At 45.4% G+C, this 17,500-nt stretch overlaps 1 protein-coding gene across 2 annotated transcripts in view; it reads left to right on the top strand.

Annotated features, from left to right (window-relative positions):
- The window catches only part of tbk1 (TANK-binding kinase 1), a 30,736-nt gene that overhangs the window by 8,512 nt on the left and 4,724 nt on the right, over positions 1 to 17,500 (top strand). For both annotated transcript variants that reach the window (XM_035995929.1, XM_031277374.2), the window contains 14 exons: positions 1,017 to 1,146; positions 1,584 to 1,765; positions 2,358 to 2,518; positions 3,279 to 3,389; positions 5,344 to 5,523; positions 6,745 to 6,941; positions 8,458 to 8,516; positions 8,898 to 8,989; positions 9,604 to 9,705; positions 11,392 to 11,470; positions 12,123 to 12,244; positions 14,672 to 14,748; positions 15,818 to 15,857; positions 17,346 to 17,447. In XM_035995929.1, coding sequence (XP_035851822.1) covers positions 1,017 to 1,146; positions 1,584 to 1,765; positions 2,358 to 2,518; positions 3,279 to 3,389; positions 5,344 to 5,523; positions 6,745 to 6,941; positions 8,458 to 8,516; positions 8,898 to 8,989; positions 9,604 to 9,705; positions 11,392 to 11,470; positions 12,123 to 12,244; positions 14,672 to 14,748; positions 15,818 to 15,857; positions 17,346 to 17,447 — 1,634 coding nt within the window. The remainder of the gene's footprint in view (positions 1 to 1,016; positions 1,147 to 1,583; positions 1,766 to 2,357; positions 2,519 to 3,278; positions 3,390 to 5,343; positions 5,524 to 6,744; positions 6,942 to 8,457; positions 8,517 to 8,897; positions 8,990 to 9,603; positions 9,706 to 11,391; positions 11,471 to 12,122; positions 12,245 to 14,671; positions 14,749 to 15,817; positions 15,858 to 17,345; positions 17,448 to 17,500) is intronic.

Here is a 17,500-nt window from a genome sequence, read left to right as displayed (position 1 = left end):
GCATGGTGCTCCGTCAGGTCAGCGGGAGCTGGTGGTTCAGTTATCCGAGAATAGGTGACTCTCAGCCAGGGACAGAGCACCGCGAGCTGCCGGTCATTTCGGCGGAGATTACGGATAAGTAAGTAATGAAACTACTAGTTAAGAAAATAATTAATGCTAGTCCCTGTCGCTGCCATGTTGTTTGTGTATCTCTATGGCAAACGCGCGGGGGCGAGGGCTGAGCCTGTTCGGAGCTACGGGAGCCCAGAGGGGAGCGTCGGCGGATGTTAAGCAGAAAATCGATTTTCATTTTAACAAATCAACGTTAACTACACATTCAAGTTAATCGATAAAATCGATTTATCGCCCAGCCCTAATACACTGACAAACACACACAGACACACACACACACACATAGACACAGACACACACACACACACACACACACACACACACACACATACAGACACACACACGTACACATAGACACAGACAAACACACACAGACACACACAGACACACACACGTACACATAGACACAGACAAACAGACACACACACACACACACACACACATACAGACACACATACACACATAGACACACACACACGCACACACACACACAGACACACAGAAACATAGACACACAGACAAACACACAGACACACACATAGACACACACACACACACACACACACAGACAAACACACACAGACACACATAGACACAGACACACACACACACACACACACACACACACACACACATACACAGACAAACACACACAGACACACACACACACACACACATACAGACACACACACATAGACACACACATAGACACAGACACACACACACACACACACAGACTCCCGAGTATTTAAGTGCAGAATACAAAGAAGTATAAAGTATGTGCAATTTCTTTTTAAAAAGCTATTAGTTTTTGTAGTAGTTAAATATGAATTGTAATCAGATAAGAGCCTGACATGTTTCTAACCTCTCCCTCCTCTCCCTCCTCTTCCTCCTCTTCCTCTCAGTCCAACACCCATCACAAGGTCCTGGTGATGGAGTATTGTCCGTGTGGAAGTCTCTACACAGTGTTAGAGGAGTCGTCCAACGCTTACGGACTCCCTGAGGACGAGTTCCTCTTAGTTCTGCACGATGTGGGTCAGTGACGTACCTTTTCATCACTATTATGTAGTCATTATTTTCTGTATAATTGTATGAAGTTTTAACGTCATCTAATGTTCAGGTGACTTTATATGCACTGTAGGTACATTTGTTGACCAGTGCAGGGCATCCATGACACACACTTCAGGAAACACAGACAACATACAATGATAGATGGATGGATGGATGGGTGGGTGGGTGGATAGGTAGGTAGGTAGGTAGATAGGTAGGTAGGTAGGTAGGTAGGTAGATGGATGGATAGGTAGGTAGGTAGGTAGGTAGATAGATGGATGGATAGGTAGGTAGGTAGGTAGGTAGGTAGATGGATGGATGGATGGTTGTGCGATTTAATAAAAGATTTTTAAAGTTGAAACACGTATCTGTGGTGTTTGGATGACTCTGAGGTGTTCTCTGATTGGCTGTTGTGTGTGCAGTGGCCGGTATGAACCACCTGAGAGAGTACGGTATCGTTCACCGGGACATCAAACCAGGAAACATCATGCGTGTGATCGGAGAGGAGGGCCGCTCCGTCTACAAGCTGACAGACTTCGGAGCAGCCAGAGAGCTGGAGGACGACGAGCAGTTTGTGTCTCTGTACGGCACCGAGGAATACCTGGTGAGGAAACACACACACACACACACACACACACACACACACACACACACACACACACACACACACACACACACACACACACAGACACACACACACACACAGACACACACACACACACACACACACACACGCACACACAGACACACACTTCCACACACTTCCACACACACAGACACACACACACACACACACACACACACACACACACACACACACACACACACACACACACACACACTTCCACACACACACACAGACACACACAGACACACACACAGAGACACACACACACACAGACACACACACACACACACACACACACACACACACACAGACACACACACACACACACACACACACACACACAGAGACACACACACACACACACATACACAGACATACACACACACACACACACAGACACACACACACACACACACACACAGAGACACACACACACACAGACACACACACACACAGACACACACACACTCACACATGCACACACACACACACACACACAGAGACATACTCACACACACACACACACACACACACACACACGATTGACTGATAAGTGTTTCCTGTGCAGCACCCAGACATGTACGAGCGAGCCGTGTTGAGGAAAGACCACCAGAAGAAGTACGGCGCCACGGTGGACCTGTGGAGCATCGGAGTCACGTTTTACCACGCCGCCACCGGCAGCCTCCCGTTCAGACCGTTCGAAGGGCCGCGCCGGAACAAGGAAGTCATGTAAGAGAGACAGGTTTCTCTATAGAGCCCCCCCCCTCTACAGGTTTCTCTATAGAGCCCCCCTCTATTATTTTGCATTTCAGAACAGTTTTTAAGTCCATATTAACAATGGAAAGCCATTCTTACCAGTGGATCTTGATTGGGAATCAAATGAATGCAAAGAAAGTTACTTTATGAACTTGATTTTAAGATTTGTATTTGTTTATTGTTGGAAAAACACAGACGGTGCGTTCATTGAAACTGGTAATTTACAGCCTCGTGGTGCATTCAAAGTTGTTGTTAAATTCAAATGTGTGACTACATTAACTATATAATAAACAAATACAAATCTTAAAATCAAGTTCATAAAGTCACTTTCTTTGCATTCATTTGATTCCCAATCAAGATCCACTGGTAAGAATGGCTTTCCATTGTTAATATGGACTTAAAAACTGTTCTGAAATGCAAAATAATAGAATTTTAATCATGTGATAAAACATGCGATTAATCGCGTTTAACTATAGAAATTCAATGATTAATCATGATTAAGAAAATGTAATTGTTTGACAGCCCTACATGAAATACTTGTCTTAACATCAGTAATCAGCTGGGGAAGTTTCATGCTGACCTGTAGGGTCTCGCCTTAACTTAAAATGCTGCATAATAGAAAAGTTAAGTCAAACTTTTGTGGGTCAAATTTACCAACGAAAGCCTTATTTATCTAAAAACATATAGTGAGTATAGTAATGATGAAGTGACTGAGCTGTGTCTTTGGTTTCAGGTATAAAATCATCACAGAGAAACCGTCCGGGACGATCTCCGGTCATCAGAAGAGTGAGAACGGGAAGATCGAGTGGAGCACCGAGATGCCGGTTTCCTGCAGTCTGTCCAAGTAAGAAAACTCTGAAATATAAAATGCGTGTGTATATACTGTATGTTAGAGTCCGGATCGGGCAGAATTTATCTGTCTGAGCCCGGCCCACGTCCGACACAGTCCGCACAGCAGATACGCAGAGCTTCTATTGTTGCCGGATGCCGGAGAGCTCCGCAGCAATTCAGCACACGGCAGATAGTGGAGGACAGGAAGTCGAGCACAGAAACAAAATAAAAATCTGGTTAATTTTCAAAGTAAAATCCAGCGTGCTCACGGCGGATCATATTTCCTGCACTACACCTTGAAAACACAGCTCAGAGTAGTTTCCCCTCTACTCCTCTGGATGAAACTAACTGGTGGTGGTTTTGTGGTTCTATTCTACGTGAATTCGTGAGATCTCGTGGGTCCTCGTGACTACAGCTGTCAGTCATGGCCGCAGCCGTGCCGCAACAAATCCAGACCTGGTGGGTGTTGACGGACGGCGGAGCACGCAGCCGTTCCCCATCCAGTGGAAATCCACAGTAAGCAACTGTAGGAAGGCATTCGGAAATGTCAACAGATGAGGCATCAGCTCACACGGGGCAACAAGCGCACGTTAATAATCTAAAATGTTCAACGTGTTAACCTTTCCTGATCGCTTCGATTCCACCGTGGTCAGAACACCAGGGAGACTGGTTACCTCCAGGGCCGACGGTATAAAATGAATAACGTCGGGGTTAAAATCCTGTTTCTGGTGAGCAGATGAATGAACTTGGCTTTCAGTCTGACACCACACACACACACACACACACACACACACACACACACACACACACACACACACACACACACACACACACGTACATGCACACACACACACACACGTACATGCACACGCACACACACACACACACACACACACACTGAGCTCTCTTAAAGGAGCAGCAGCACCATTTTACAACAAATGCCTCATCACGCTGATGTGACCGAGCCCGGCCATCATTTCTAAATATCTGTCCTAACCCGGCCCGGCGGGCTCGGTTCGGGTATCCATGCCTTACTGTATATTTGGGCTGGACTATATTTTCCCTCTCTCTCTCTCTCTCTCTCTCTCTCTCCCTCCTTCTTTCTCTCTCTCCCTCTTCTCCCTCCTCTCTCTCTCCCTCCTCTCTCTCCTTAGCTCTCTCTCTCTCCTCTCCTTCTCTCTCTCTCCCTCTTCTCCCTCCTCTCTCTCTCTCTCCCTCCTCTCTCTCCTTAGCTCTCTCTCCTCTCCTCTCTCGCTCTCCCACCTTCTCTCTCTCTCTCTCTCTCTCCTTCTCTCTTTCTCCCTCCTTCTCTATCTCTCTCTCTCTCTCCTTCTCTCTCTCTCCCTCCCTCTTCTATCTCTCTCTCTCTCCCTCCTTCTCTATCTCTCTCTCTCTCCCTACTTCTCTATCTCTCTCTCTCTCCCACCTCTCTCTCTCTCCCTCCTTCTCTATCTCTCTCCCACCTCTCTCTCTCTCCTTCTCTCTCTCTCCCTCCTTCTCTATCTCTCTCTCTCTCCCACCTCTCTCTCTCTCCTCTCTCTCCTTCTCTCTCTCTCCCTCTTCGCCCTCCTCTCTCTCTCCCTCCTCTCTCTCCTTAGCTCTCTCTCCTTCTCTCTCTCCTTCTCTCTCTCCTTCTCTCTTTCTCCCTCCTTCTCTATCTCTCTCTCTCTCTCTCCTTCTCTCTCTCTCTCTCTCCCACCTCTCTCTCTCTCCCTCCTTCTCTATCTCTCTCCCACCTCTCTCTCTCTCCTTCTCTCTCTCTCCCTCCTTCTCTATCTCTCTCTCTCTCCCACCTCTCTCTCTCTCCTCTCTCTCCTTCTCTCTCTCTCCCTCTTCGCCCTCCTCTCTCTCTCCCTCCTCTCTCTCCTTAGCTCTCTCTCTCTCCCTCCTTCTCTATCTCTCCCTCCTCTCCCTCAGTAAAGGAAGTGGATAGTTCTTCCAGCTCTGACTCTGGTTTGGTGTTTCAGGGGTCTGCAGAGCCTCCTGACTCCGGTCCTCGCCAACATCCTGGAGGCGGATCAGGAGAAGTGTTGGGGCTTCGACCAGTTCTTCGCCGAGACCAACGACATCCTGCACCGCACCGTGGTCTTCGTGTTCAGCCTGCAGCAGGCCACGCTGCACCACATCTACATCCACGAATACAACACGTGAGCAGACCTCCAGAGACGCCACCCAACTAGTCGGGGCCCTAGGCAACATCTCTGCTGTTAAATGTTCTCTCCTCTCTTTCCTTCTCTCTCTCTCCCTCCTTCTCCTCCCTCTCTCCCTCCTTATCGCTCTCCCTCTCTCCCTCCTTATCTCTCTCTCCTCTCTCCCTCCCTCTCTCCCTCCCTCTCTCCCTCCTTATCTCTCCCTCTCTCCCTCCTTATCTCTCTCTCCCTCCTCTCTCTCTCCTCTCTCCCTCTCTCCCTCCTTCTCTCCCCTCTCTCTTTCTCCTCTCTCTCTCCCTCCTCTCTCCCTCTCTCTCTCTCTCTCTCGTCTCTCTCTCCCTCCTTCTCTTTCTCGCCCTCCTTTCTCTCCAACCTTCTCTCTCCCTCCTGTCTCTCCTTCTCTCTCCCTCTTTCTCTCCCTCCTTCTCACTCTCTCTCTCTCCCTCCCAGTTTTTTATTTATTTATTACATTTTTGTTGTTTTTTGACACTTTTTTTGTTTTTGAGGCTTTTTTTAAAAATTATTTTTGTTGCTTTCCAAAGTTTCTATTTCACAGTTTTTATTTTTCAGTGTTTTTAGAATTTGTTTCTTATTCCAAGTTTTTGTCATTTTCTTCTACTTTTCCAAAGTTGTTGTTGAAATTTTCCGGTTTTCCCCTCAAAATTTTTGTTGCTTTTTCAACATTTTTGTTTTAAATTTTTTCCGTTTTAGAGAGAGAGAGAGAGAGAAAGAGAGAGAGGGAGGGAGGGAGAGGGAGAGAGAGTGAGAGTGAGAGAGAGAGGGAGGGAGGGAGAGAGAGAGAGAGAGGGAGGGAGAGAGAGAGAGAGGGAGACAGCGAGAGAGAGAGAGAAAGAGAGAGAGGGAGACAGCGAGAGAGAGGGAGGGAGAGAGAGAGAGAGAGAGACATAGAGAGAGAGAGACAGAGAGAGAGGGAGACAGCGAGAGAGAGAGAGAGAGAGAGAGGGAGAGAGAGTGAGACAGAGAGAGAGAGAGACAGAGAGAGGGAGGGAGAGAGACAGACAGAGAGAGGGAGAGAAGGAGAGAGACAGACAGACAGAGAGAGATGGAGATAGAGACAGAGACGGAAAGTGCTCCGAAAAGATAGAATTAAATTCCATGAGAATCCACAGTAGAGCTGCCTCTTCATACAGCCGTCAGAGACCATCATGTGAACTGTGACGGTGCGTCTGAGTGCAGATGTCCCTCATGTGTCCACAGGGCGGCGCTGTTCCAGGAGCTGCTGTCTCGCCGGACCAGCATCCCGCAGCACAACCAAGAGCTGCTGTACGAGGGCCGCCGTCTGGTCCTGGACCCCAACCGCCAGGCCATGTCCTTCCCCAAAACCTCCACAGACAATCCCATCATGCTCGTGAGCCGCGAGTCTGTTGCCACCGTGGGGCTCATCTTCGAAGACCGTACGTTGTGCTGCACAGTTAACGATCAAAATGTCAATGTCAATTTTATCTGTATAGCGCCTTTCAATTCAATTCAATTAAATTTTATTTCTAGTATCAAATCATAACAAGAGTTATCTCAAGACACTGTACAGATAGAGTAGGTCTAGACCACACTCTATAATTTACAAAGACCCAACTATTACAGTGATTGCCTCAAGAGCAAGCAGTAGCTATTGCGACAGTGGCGAGGAAAACCTCCTTTCAGGAAGAAACCTAGGCCAGACCCAGACTCTTGGTAGAGGGTGTGATGAACAGTGGCAATAATAGTCATAATAAAGATAATGGAACAGTGACCACAATGGTAGTCGTAGTAGTTCATGTCGTAGTAGGGCACAGCAGGGCGTTATGGGGTGTAGTGTGGCACAGCAGAGCATGGGTGGACGCAGCAGGACGAAACCGGACACTGCAGGGAATCGCAGAGCGTAGCAGGGTGTAGTAGGTCCACAGCGACAGCTGCACCCAAGACCCCGGTCTAGGTGCCACCCTAATCCAAGGCGATATTCTGGGTGAAGAAGAAACATAGCGACTCCGGGGAGTAAACTCCCCAGAGATAGGTTAGTAACAAGCATTTCTGGGAGAAGGATGCACACAAAAGGAGACAAGTGAAAAGAGAGATGAGAGAGCAGCTCATTGTGTCCTTGGAAGGAAGGAAGTTCCTCAGCAGTCTAGAGTTATAATAGCATAACTAAGGGAGACAGGCTACATTACAAGTAAACCCAAACTGCTTTATATTAAAACCAGCATACATGTTAAAACAAAGCAAGAATACGACTAACACAACCTGCAAATCTACACAAACATACAAAATACTAAATTCATATACACACACACACACACACACACAGAGACACACACACACACAGACACACACACACACACAGAGACACACACACACACACACACAGAGACACACACAGACACACACACACACACACACACACACACACACACACACAGAGACACACACACACAGACACACACAGACACTCACACACAGAGACACACACACACACACACACACACACACACAGAGACACACACAGACACACACACACACACACACACACACAGAGACACACACACACACACACACACACAGAGACACACACACACACACACACACAGACACACACACACACACAGAGACACACACACAGACACACTCACACACACACAGAGACACACACACACACACACAGAGACACACACACACACACACACACACACACACACACATAGAGACACACACACAGAGACACACACAGAGACACACACACACACAGAGACACACACAGAGACACACACACACACAGAGACACACACACACACACAGCCACAGACAGACAGACAGACAGACAGACAGACATATATATGATATGTTATGGAACAGATTGTGAAAGATTTTAACATTTAAGTTAACCCAGAGAAGAAGGAAATGGATTGATAACTCTTCTAATTGTTTTTGTGTTGACAGCCAGTCCTCCTAAAGTTCAGCCTCGCTACGACCTCGACCTGGACGCCAGCTACGCTAAGGTACGGAGTCACCTCAATCAGATAAGATTCATCCAGACAAGTAGGAAACGTCACGGTTTAAAACTTAAAAAGTTAGAATATTATATAGATAGTTAGAATATAAATATAAGTTGAAAATACGAATAGATAGAAGTTGAAATATTTTGAGGAAATAGTTTGAGTATGTTTGCAGCTCTACAACTCGACAACTAATCAATTAATCTTTGAGGCTTCACCTTTAAAACAGCTGACCTTCCTCAAAAAGAGAAGAGTTTTATTCACTCATATCTGAACGTATTCACTGTCTCTCTGTGTGTGTGTGTGTGTGTGTGTGTGTGTGTGTGTGTGTGTGTGTGTGTGTGTGTGTGTGTGTACATACTGACTGTTGTTCTCGTTGTTCAGACGTTTGCAGGTGACGTTGGACATTTGTGGAAGACGTCGGAGTCTCTGCTGGTTTATCAGGAGCTGGTGCGGAAAGGAGTTCGAGGTTTAATGTAAGTTCTCGACATACTGTGTACTATAAATACATACTATAATGTATTGTTTTCCCTTTGCAATTTTCAGAAAAAATAGTCTGTCTGTGTAAGTGTGTGTGTCTGTGTCTCTGTGTGTGTGTGTGTGTGTGTGTGTCTCTGTCTGTCTGTCTGTTTAAGTGTGTGTGTGTGTGTGTGTGTGTGTGTGTGCCTGTCTGTGTGTATGTTTGTGTGCGCGCGTGTGTGTCTGTGTGTGTGTGTGTGTGTGTGTGTGTGTGCCCGTGTGTGTCTGTGTGTGTGTGTGTGTGTGTGTGTGTGTGTGTGTGTGTGTGTGTGTGTGTGTGTGTGTGTGTGTGTGTGTAAAATTAGTAAAACAAAGTGGCTAGTGGAAAATGTGATTGGTTGGTAACTTTAAAAATGTACCAGCCATGTTGGCTGGTGATGTAAAAAGTTAATTTAAGTATATGTATATAATGGTTGTAAGTATAAAGTATAACGTATATGTTATAATGGTTCTAAGTATAAAGTATAACGTATATGTTATAATGGTTGTAAGTATAAAGTATAACGTATATGTTATAATGGTTCTAAGTATAAAGTATAACGTATATGTTATAATGGTTGTATTTGTGCAGCGAGCTGATGAAGGAGGACTACGGCGAGATTCTACACAAGAAGTCGGAGGTTTTCCATCTGTGTAACTACTGCACTCAGATTCTGGAGAAGACTGAACAGCTGTTAGTGACACACACACACACACACACACACACATACACACACACACACAGACAGACATATACACACACACACACACACACACATACACACACACAGAGACACACGCAGACACAGACAGACATACACACACACACACACACAGAGACACAGAGACACACACACACACACACAGACAGACATATACACACACATACACACACACAGACAGACATATACACACACATACACACACACACGCACACATACACACACACACACACACGCACACACACACAGATAAACACAGACACACACACACAGAGACACACGCAGACACAGACAGACATACACACACACACACACACACACACACAGAGACACACACAGACACACACACACACACACACACACACACACACACACACAGACAGACATATACACACACATACACACACACACAGATAAACACAGACACACACACACACAGAGACACACGCAGACACAGACAGACATACACACACACACACACACAGAGACACAGAGACACACACACACACACACAGACAGACATATACACACACATACACACACACAGACAGACATACACACACACACACACACACACACACAGAGACACACACAGACACACACACACACACACACACACACACACACACACAGACAGACATATACACACACATACACACACACACAGATAAACACAGACACACACACACACAGAGACACACGCAGACACAGACAGACATACACACACACACACACACACATACACACATAGAGACACACACACACACACACACAGAGACACACACAGACAGACAACCACACACACACACACACACACACACACACACACACACAGATAAACACAGACACACACACACAGAGACACACACACACACACACAGAGACACACACAGACAGACAACCACACACACACACACACACACACACACACACACACACACACACACACACAGAGACACACACAGACAGACAACCACACACACACACACACATACACACACAGGCAGACACACACACACATACACACATAGAGACACACACAGACACACAGAGACACACACACACACACACAGACACACAGAGACACACACACAGACAGACAACCACACACACACACACACACAGACAGACAAACACACACACACACACACACACACAGGCAGACACACACTAAAATATTTAACCCTGTACAAGCTGTTACAGTTTGAATTGCCTTTTGTTTAACCCTGGTGTTGCAACGTTTTGGTCGTCTTTTTCTGAGCCTTTTGAAGTTTTTGTGTTTTATTTTCCCAAATTGTTAAAGCTGTCTTTTTTCGACGTTTTTGTCACTTTGTTGTCATTTTTTAACATTTTTTGTCACTTTTTGACATTTTTGTAATTTTTCTGTAACTTTTTTGTAACGTTTTTGTAACTTTTCTGTCACTTTTTTGTCACTTTTTTAACATTTTTGTCACTTTTTGGGCAATTTGTTTGAAAGAAAACCGAAATTTCTGATATAGAAACTTTTTGAAAATGGGTCAGATTAGACCACGAGGAAAACAGGAGAGTTAAGTTATGTTTAAACTGTGAATTTACACTCATGAATAGGAAATTTGTCCATTATAATAATAAGATTAGATATATGTGCTAATGAGTAATTGTTTGTGCATTATTTCCAGGTTTGAGGTGTTGATTCAGGCCAACATGATGTCATCAGAGTATGATGAGATCTCCGACATGCACAAGAAAGTTCTCAGAGTGAGTCATCGCTTTCATGTCATTTATTTCGGGCTGTTCTCACGATTCTGCATTTAATGCCATATTATTATATCTTAATATGTTAGCATATTGTGTGCCTGTGCGTGTCTGTGTAAGCGTGTGTGTGTGTGTATAGGGGGTGTGTGTGTGTGTGTGTGTGTGTGTGTGTGTAAGCGCGTGTGTGTGCATGTGTACGTGTGTGTGTGTGTGTGCGTGCGTACGTACGTACATGTGTATGTGTGTGTGTGTGTAGGGGGTGTGTGTGTGTGTGTAAGCGCGTGTGTGTAAGCGCGTGTGTGTGTGTGTGTGCGTGCGTACATACGTACATGTGTGTGTGTGTGTGTGTAGGGGGTGTGTGTGTGTCTGTGTGTGTGTGTAAGCGAGTGTGTGTGTGCGTGCTTCTGTGTAAGCGTGTGTGTGTGTGCGTACGTGTGTGCGTGCGTACGTGTGTGTGTGTGTGTAGGGGGTGTGTGTGTCTGTGTGTGTGTAAGCTCGTGTGTGTGTAAGCGTGTGTGTGTGTGTGTGTGCGTGCTTCTGTGTAAGCGTGTGTGTGTGCGCGCGTGTGTGTGTGTATGTTTTAGCTTGTGTTAGCATGTTAGCATATTGTGTATTAGTGTGACGTCATGGTGTGTGTTCCTGTGTGTGTGTGCAGGTCTCCAGCTCTCTGGAGCCCCTCGAACGAACATCCCAAGACATCAAGAGTAAATTCCTCCCCGGAGGAATGCTGACCGACGGCTGGCTGCAACAAGTGGGGACGCACCCCGAGGACAGGAAGTAATGCTGGCTGTGTGTTTACGTGCCGGGCACTAATGCAGGGTTTCCCCGCCGTTATAAGGCCGCTTGCACACTGGCTGCGTGGCGTGAGTGTGGCGTGGCGGCTACGTGGCGGCTACGTGGCGGCTGCGTGGCGTTTTCTATGTCTTTACACACCAGAAAGGTGTCTGACGCGGCGCTGCTGCTGCTAGCCTTGTCTGCACACATAAACATAAATATATACTGATCTGATTATAGCTAAGACATTGTCATCAGTATTGACGGCAACATAGGCTCCAGAATATTTGGTTCTGTATTGACAGGTGCAATATTAGAAAATTGAAAAAAAAAAATTTAATTTAATGTGGGTGGTGATGGAGCAGTGGATATTACCCATGCCTTTGGTATGGGAGATCTGGGTTAGATTCCCACTGAGATACATCAACCATTGTGTCCCTGAGCAAGGCACTTAACCTCTAGTTGCTCCAGAGGCGTGTTAACTCTGATATACACTCACCTAAAGGATTATTAGGAACACCTGTTAAATTTTTGCAATTATCTAATCAACCATTCACATGGCAGCTGCTTCAATATATTTAGGGGTGTGGTCCAGGTCTAGACAATCTCCTGAACTCCAAACTGAATGTCAGAATGGGAAAGAAAGGTGATCTCAGCAACTTTGAGCGTGGCATGGTTGTTGGTGCCAGACGGGCTGGTCTGGGTATTTCACAATCTGCTCAGTTACTGGGATTCTCACGCACAACCATTTCTAGGGTTTACAAAGAATGGTCTGAAAAAGGAAAAACATCCAGGATGCTGCAGTCCTGTTGATGCTAGAGGTCAGAGGAGAATGGGCCGACTGATTCCAGCTGATAGAAGATACAACCGAGGTATGCAGCCAAGCATTTGTGAAGCCACAACACGAACAACCTTGAGGTGGATGGGCTACACCAGCAGAAGACCCCACCAGGTACCACTCATCTCCACTAAAAATAGGAACATGAGGCTACAGTTTGCACAAGCTCACCAAAATTGGACCTTTCAAGACTGGACAAATGTTGCCTGGTCTGACGAGTCTCGATTTCTGTTGAGACATTCAGATGGTAGAGTCAGAATTTGGCGTAAACAGAATGAGAACATGGATCCGTCATGCCTTGTTACCACTGGGCAGGCTGCTGGTGGTGGGGGTGTGATGGTGTGGGGGACCCCTTTCACCTTCAGAACTGCCTTAATTCTTTGTGGCATTGATTCAACAAGGTGCTGGAAGCATTCTCTAGAAATGTTGGCCCATATTGATAGGATAGGCTCAAACACGGTATTAGTATGGTGTTCCTAATAATCCTTTAGGTGAGTGTATATAGCAATTGTAAGTTGCTTTGGATAAAGTGTCAGCTAAATGACATGTAATCTAATGTAAACTACAGTTATATCATTTATGTCAAAAACCTCGAGACTTTCAAACATCAACATGTCATTTATTAATATGTATTTGTGTCAAAATTACATATAAACATGTTTTCATATTCTATTTTGCCTGGAAACGCTTCCAACACGCTTGCGTGTCGCATGAAAAATAGGCGTTGGTTCTATTTTTTTAGCACGCACACGTTTTCGGCTCAAGCCGTGCCTGAGCCGTGCGTGTCACGCAGGCAGTGTGCAAGCAGCGTAAGGTTTAGGTGCAGCACAAAATAGATCCATTTGTCAGATGAAACCACTTTGCTTTACTCTGCCTCCGTTTGTCGGGATGGACACAAAAGAAAGCTGTTTGTTAGAAAAATTAGGGTACAGGTTGAAAAAAAACAAGCTACCCTTTAACACGCAAATTAGCTTTTCTTAGATCTAATAATTGTAGTTGGACTTCTGTAGCTTTAAGTTTTGTCTTTAAGCTTTTTGAATGTTAGTTACACACACACACACACACACACACAGACACATACAGATGGAGATATATATACACACACACACACACACACACACACAGACAGAGATATACACACACACACACACACAGACAGAGATATACACACACACACACAGACAGAGATATATATACACACACATACAGACACACAGAGATATACATACACACACACACACACACACACACACACAGACAGAGATATATATACACACAGACACACACACAGACAGGTATATACACACACACACACAACACACACATCTCTAGCTTTTCCAGCGTTTCAAACACAGATATGGTGATAATAACGGTCAGAAATGATGTGAGAAAGAGACACAAAACTTCCACAAAGACAAACTGTATGTGGAAATTGCATTTAGTTTTTTGAAAAATGTAACATTTTCTTGAGGAATAACCATCTGCCAAATACCTGCACCTAAGTCTTCCACAAAGTGAGGGGAAACACTGTAATGTGTAGTAAATGTCTGGTTGAGTATGTCAGTTGTTAAACAGTGAATTTGTCTCTGCAGCGTGGAGAAAATCAAAGTGCTTCTGGACGCCATCACGGCCATCTACCAACAGTTCAAGAAGGACAAAGCTGAGAGACGTGAGTTCTCCCTCACAATCCCTGACGGCTCGTATAGAATTACGTGTATAATATATAAACTAGGGCTGCACAATACCATATTACCATAGTTGAGAGGCTGAAAACTGCCTTTTCTGCCATTTTTGCATACGTACATGTCAAGCCAGGCAGGTAATCACATACAGGAAGACCACAGTGCAGCCAGATACTTTGCAAAAACAAAGCAAATTTCAAAATAAAATAAATTTCAAAATAAAACGCGATTAGGCACACGGAAAGAGAGACCAGCGGACAGAAAGACAGAGAGTGACACACGCTCTCTCTTTCTCTCTCTCTCTCTCTCCCCGTGAGAGACACACACACAAACACACACACAGTCAGTCACACACACACACACACACACACACAGTCACACACACACACTCTCTCTTTCTCTCTCTCTCTCCCCGTGAGAGACACACACACACACACACACACACACAGTCAGTCAGTCACACACACAGACACAGACACACACATGCATGCAGTCAGTCACACACTTTCTCACGGGGAGAGAAAGAGAGTGACCCACACACACACACAGTCAGTCACACACACATACACTCTCTCTCCGTCTCTCTTTCTCTCTCACAGGGAGAGAGCGAGCGAGAGACACACAGTCAGACACACACACACACACACACACACACACACAGTCAGACACACACACACACAGTCAGTCACACACGCTTACACAGTCAGTCAGACACACACACACACACACACACACACACACACACACACAGTCCGACACACACACACACACACAAACACAGTCAGTCACACACACTCACTCTCTCATGGGGAGAGATTTGCGGTGCTTCTGCGTGCAGTGTGTTCCTGCTTTTAGGTTCCTAAAAAAATAAAGTTAAAAAGATAAAGTCACACTAGTTGAAGTAGGTAATATCAAAAGGTCTTAAGCCAGAACGGTCGGTAAACACTGGTCTAAAGTTGTTTAATATATCATGTTATTTTATGTCATTTCTTTTAATTCAGATTTTATTTATTTTAGATTTTTTCTGACCTCTAAGATTTTACATTCTGTGTTTAGGTCTGCCGTACAACGAAGAACAGATCCATAAATTTGACAAGTAAGTTTTTACCAGAGGTGGAATGTAACTAAGTACATTTACTCCAGTACTGTACTTAAGTACACATGTTGTTCTTTAGGAGACTAGCGGCAGGTTTGTGTGTTGATTCCAACGGGAGAAGTGAACGTGAACACAGATTATGTTCGAGCGTCTCCTCACAACCCGAACCTCCTATGGCGCCATTTTGATGCTACCAAGCCATCAGCTCCCGTTAGCATCCCATTGACTGCCATTCATTCTGACGTCACTTTGACAGAGAATAACTTTACATCTGAAGAGTTTAAAGACTCTATTTGTCCATTGTTTATTTCTAAAGAAACACGACAATGTATAAAAGGCTCCATTACCTTGTAGCTCACGTTATGGCTCCGTAGCAGACGTTTTTATAAAAATAGGCTAACGATTGGGTCATAACCACGAGACTTACTGTCTCATAGTAGAGGAATTACCGTATAGTACAGGAGAAGCTCTCAGGCAGTTTGGACTTCCATTAGCTGTTTAAGTTTAATTACTAATGTTAACTATCATTTTAGTGATCAATAATTAGCCTGTGTCTATGTTATCTCCTTACATATACCTACGCTCTCCGTCTCTGCTAGATTGGGAATGATTGAGATTTCTCTTGGCACAGCTACCAGAAGACTTAAGGGTCTTATAGACTAGACGCAGCCCAGCTGGCGCGTGCAAATGTGACGTCATGGGATCGCCGTGACTATTTATACCCGCGCTGGTGGTCGTGACACTAGCTGCAGTCTTCTCCTGAACAGCGGTGGCGCTAATGAGCAAAGGCTACCGACGTTGCTCTTTCTACGGACTAGAAGAAAAAGAAAACGGTAAACAACGGCAGAACTGGCAGCAGCATTGCCGTCAATGCTTGGATTTGATTGGATGAGCTACTTGGTGGGATCAAGCCTTTCATTCACCATAAAGAGCTCATCTTAACTTAGTAAGTTTACCAGAGAGACTAGCGGTCACTCTGAGTCCTGGCATCACGATGTCGGCGAACCCGTTCAGGCCTCCCGTTTCCGCTTTGTCGCGCGCCGCTGAAAAAAAAAGAGCCGTGCGTGAGATCTGCTCGCGTGCCATAAATCGGGCGCGCCGGCAGGATATTACGTCATTTTGACGTCACGATGGCGCGCGCCACCTTGGATGCGTCTAGTGTAAAAGAGCCTTTATAACTTTCAGACAGGTTGCTCACGTCACATTTACGTCTTCAAGCTCAGTAATGCTCAGCCATCACCGGAAAAGAGACGTCACTGGTCTCCGTCCAGAGACACGGGACCTGCTGGTCCATTATATATATTATCTATGGTTAAACCCTTACTTTCTCAACTTCACTCCCTCTGTAGTTACCGTTCTCTGCCTGTAGAGGGCAGTTCATCACTGTTTTCTGTCTGGACTCCATCAGCCAGCTTTTATTTTGAAGTCCTGACATTTGTGTGTGTGTGTGTGTGTGTGTGTGTGTGTGTGTGTGTGTTTCTCTGACAGACAGAAGTTGGTGCTTCACGCCAGTAAAGCCAGATCTCTGTTCACCGAGGAGTGTGCCATGAAGTATCGCCTCTTCATCTCTAAGAGTGAAGAGTGGCTCAGGTAAACCACTACATCATCAGACAGGAAGTGAGCTTTGCTGCTAACCTCCCTGT

The sequence above is a fragment of the Sander lucioperca genome, chromosome 20, assembly GCF_008315115.2.
Source record: "Sander lucioperca isolate FBNREF2018 chromosome 20, SLUC_FBN_1.2, whole genome shotgun sequence".
NCBI lineage: Eukaryota > Metazoa > Chordata > Actinopteri > Perciformes > Percidae > Sander > Sander lucioperca.
This window is presented reverse-complemented; position numbering and strand designations above follow the sequence as displayed.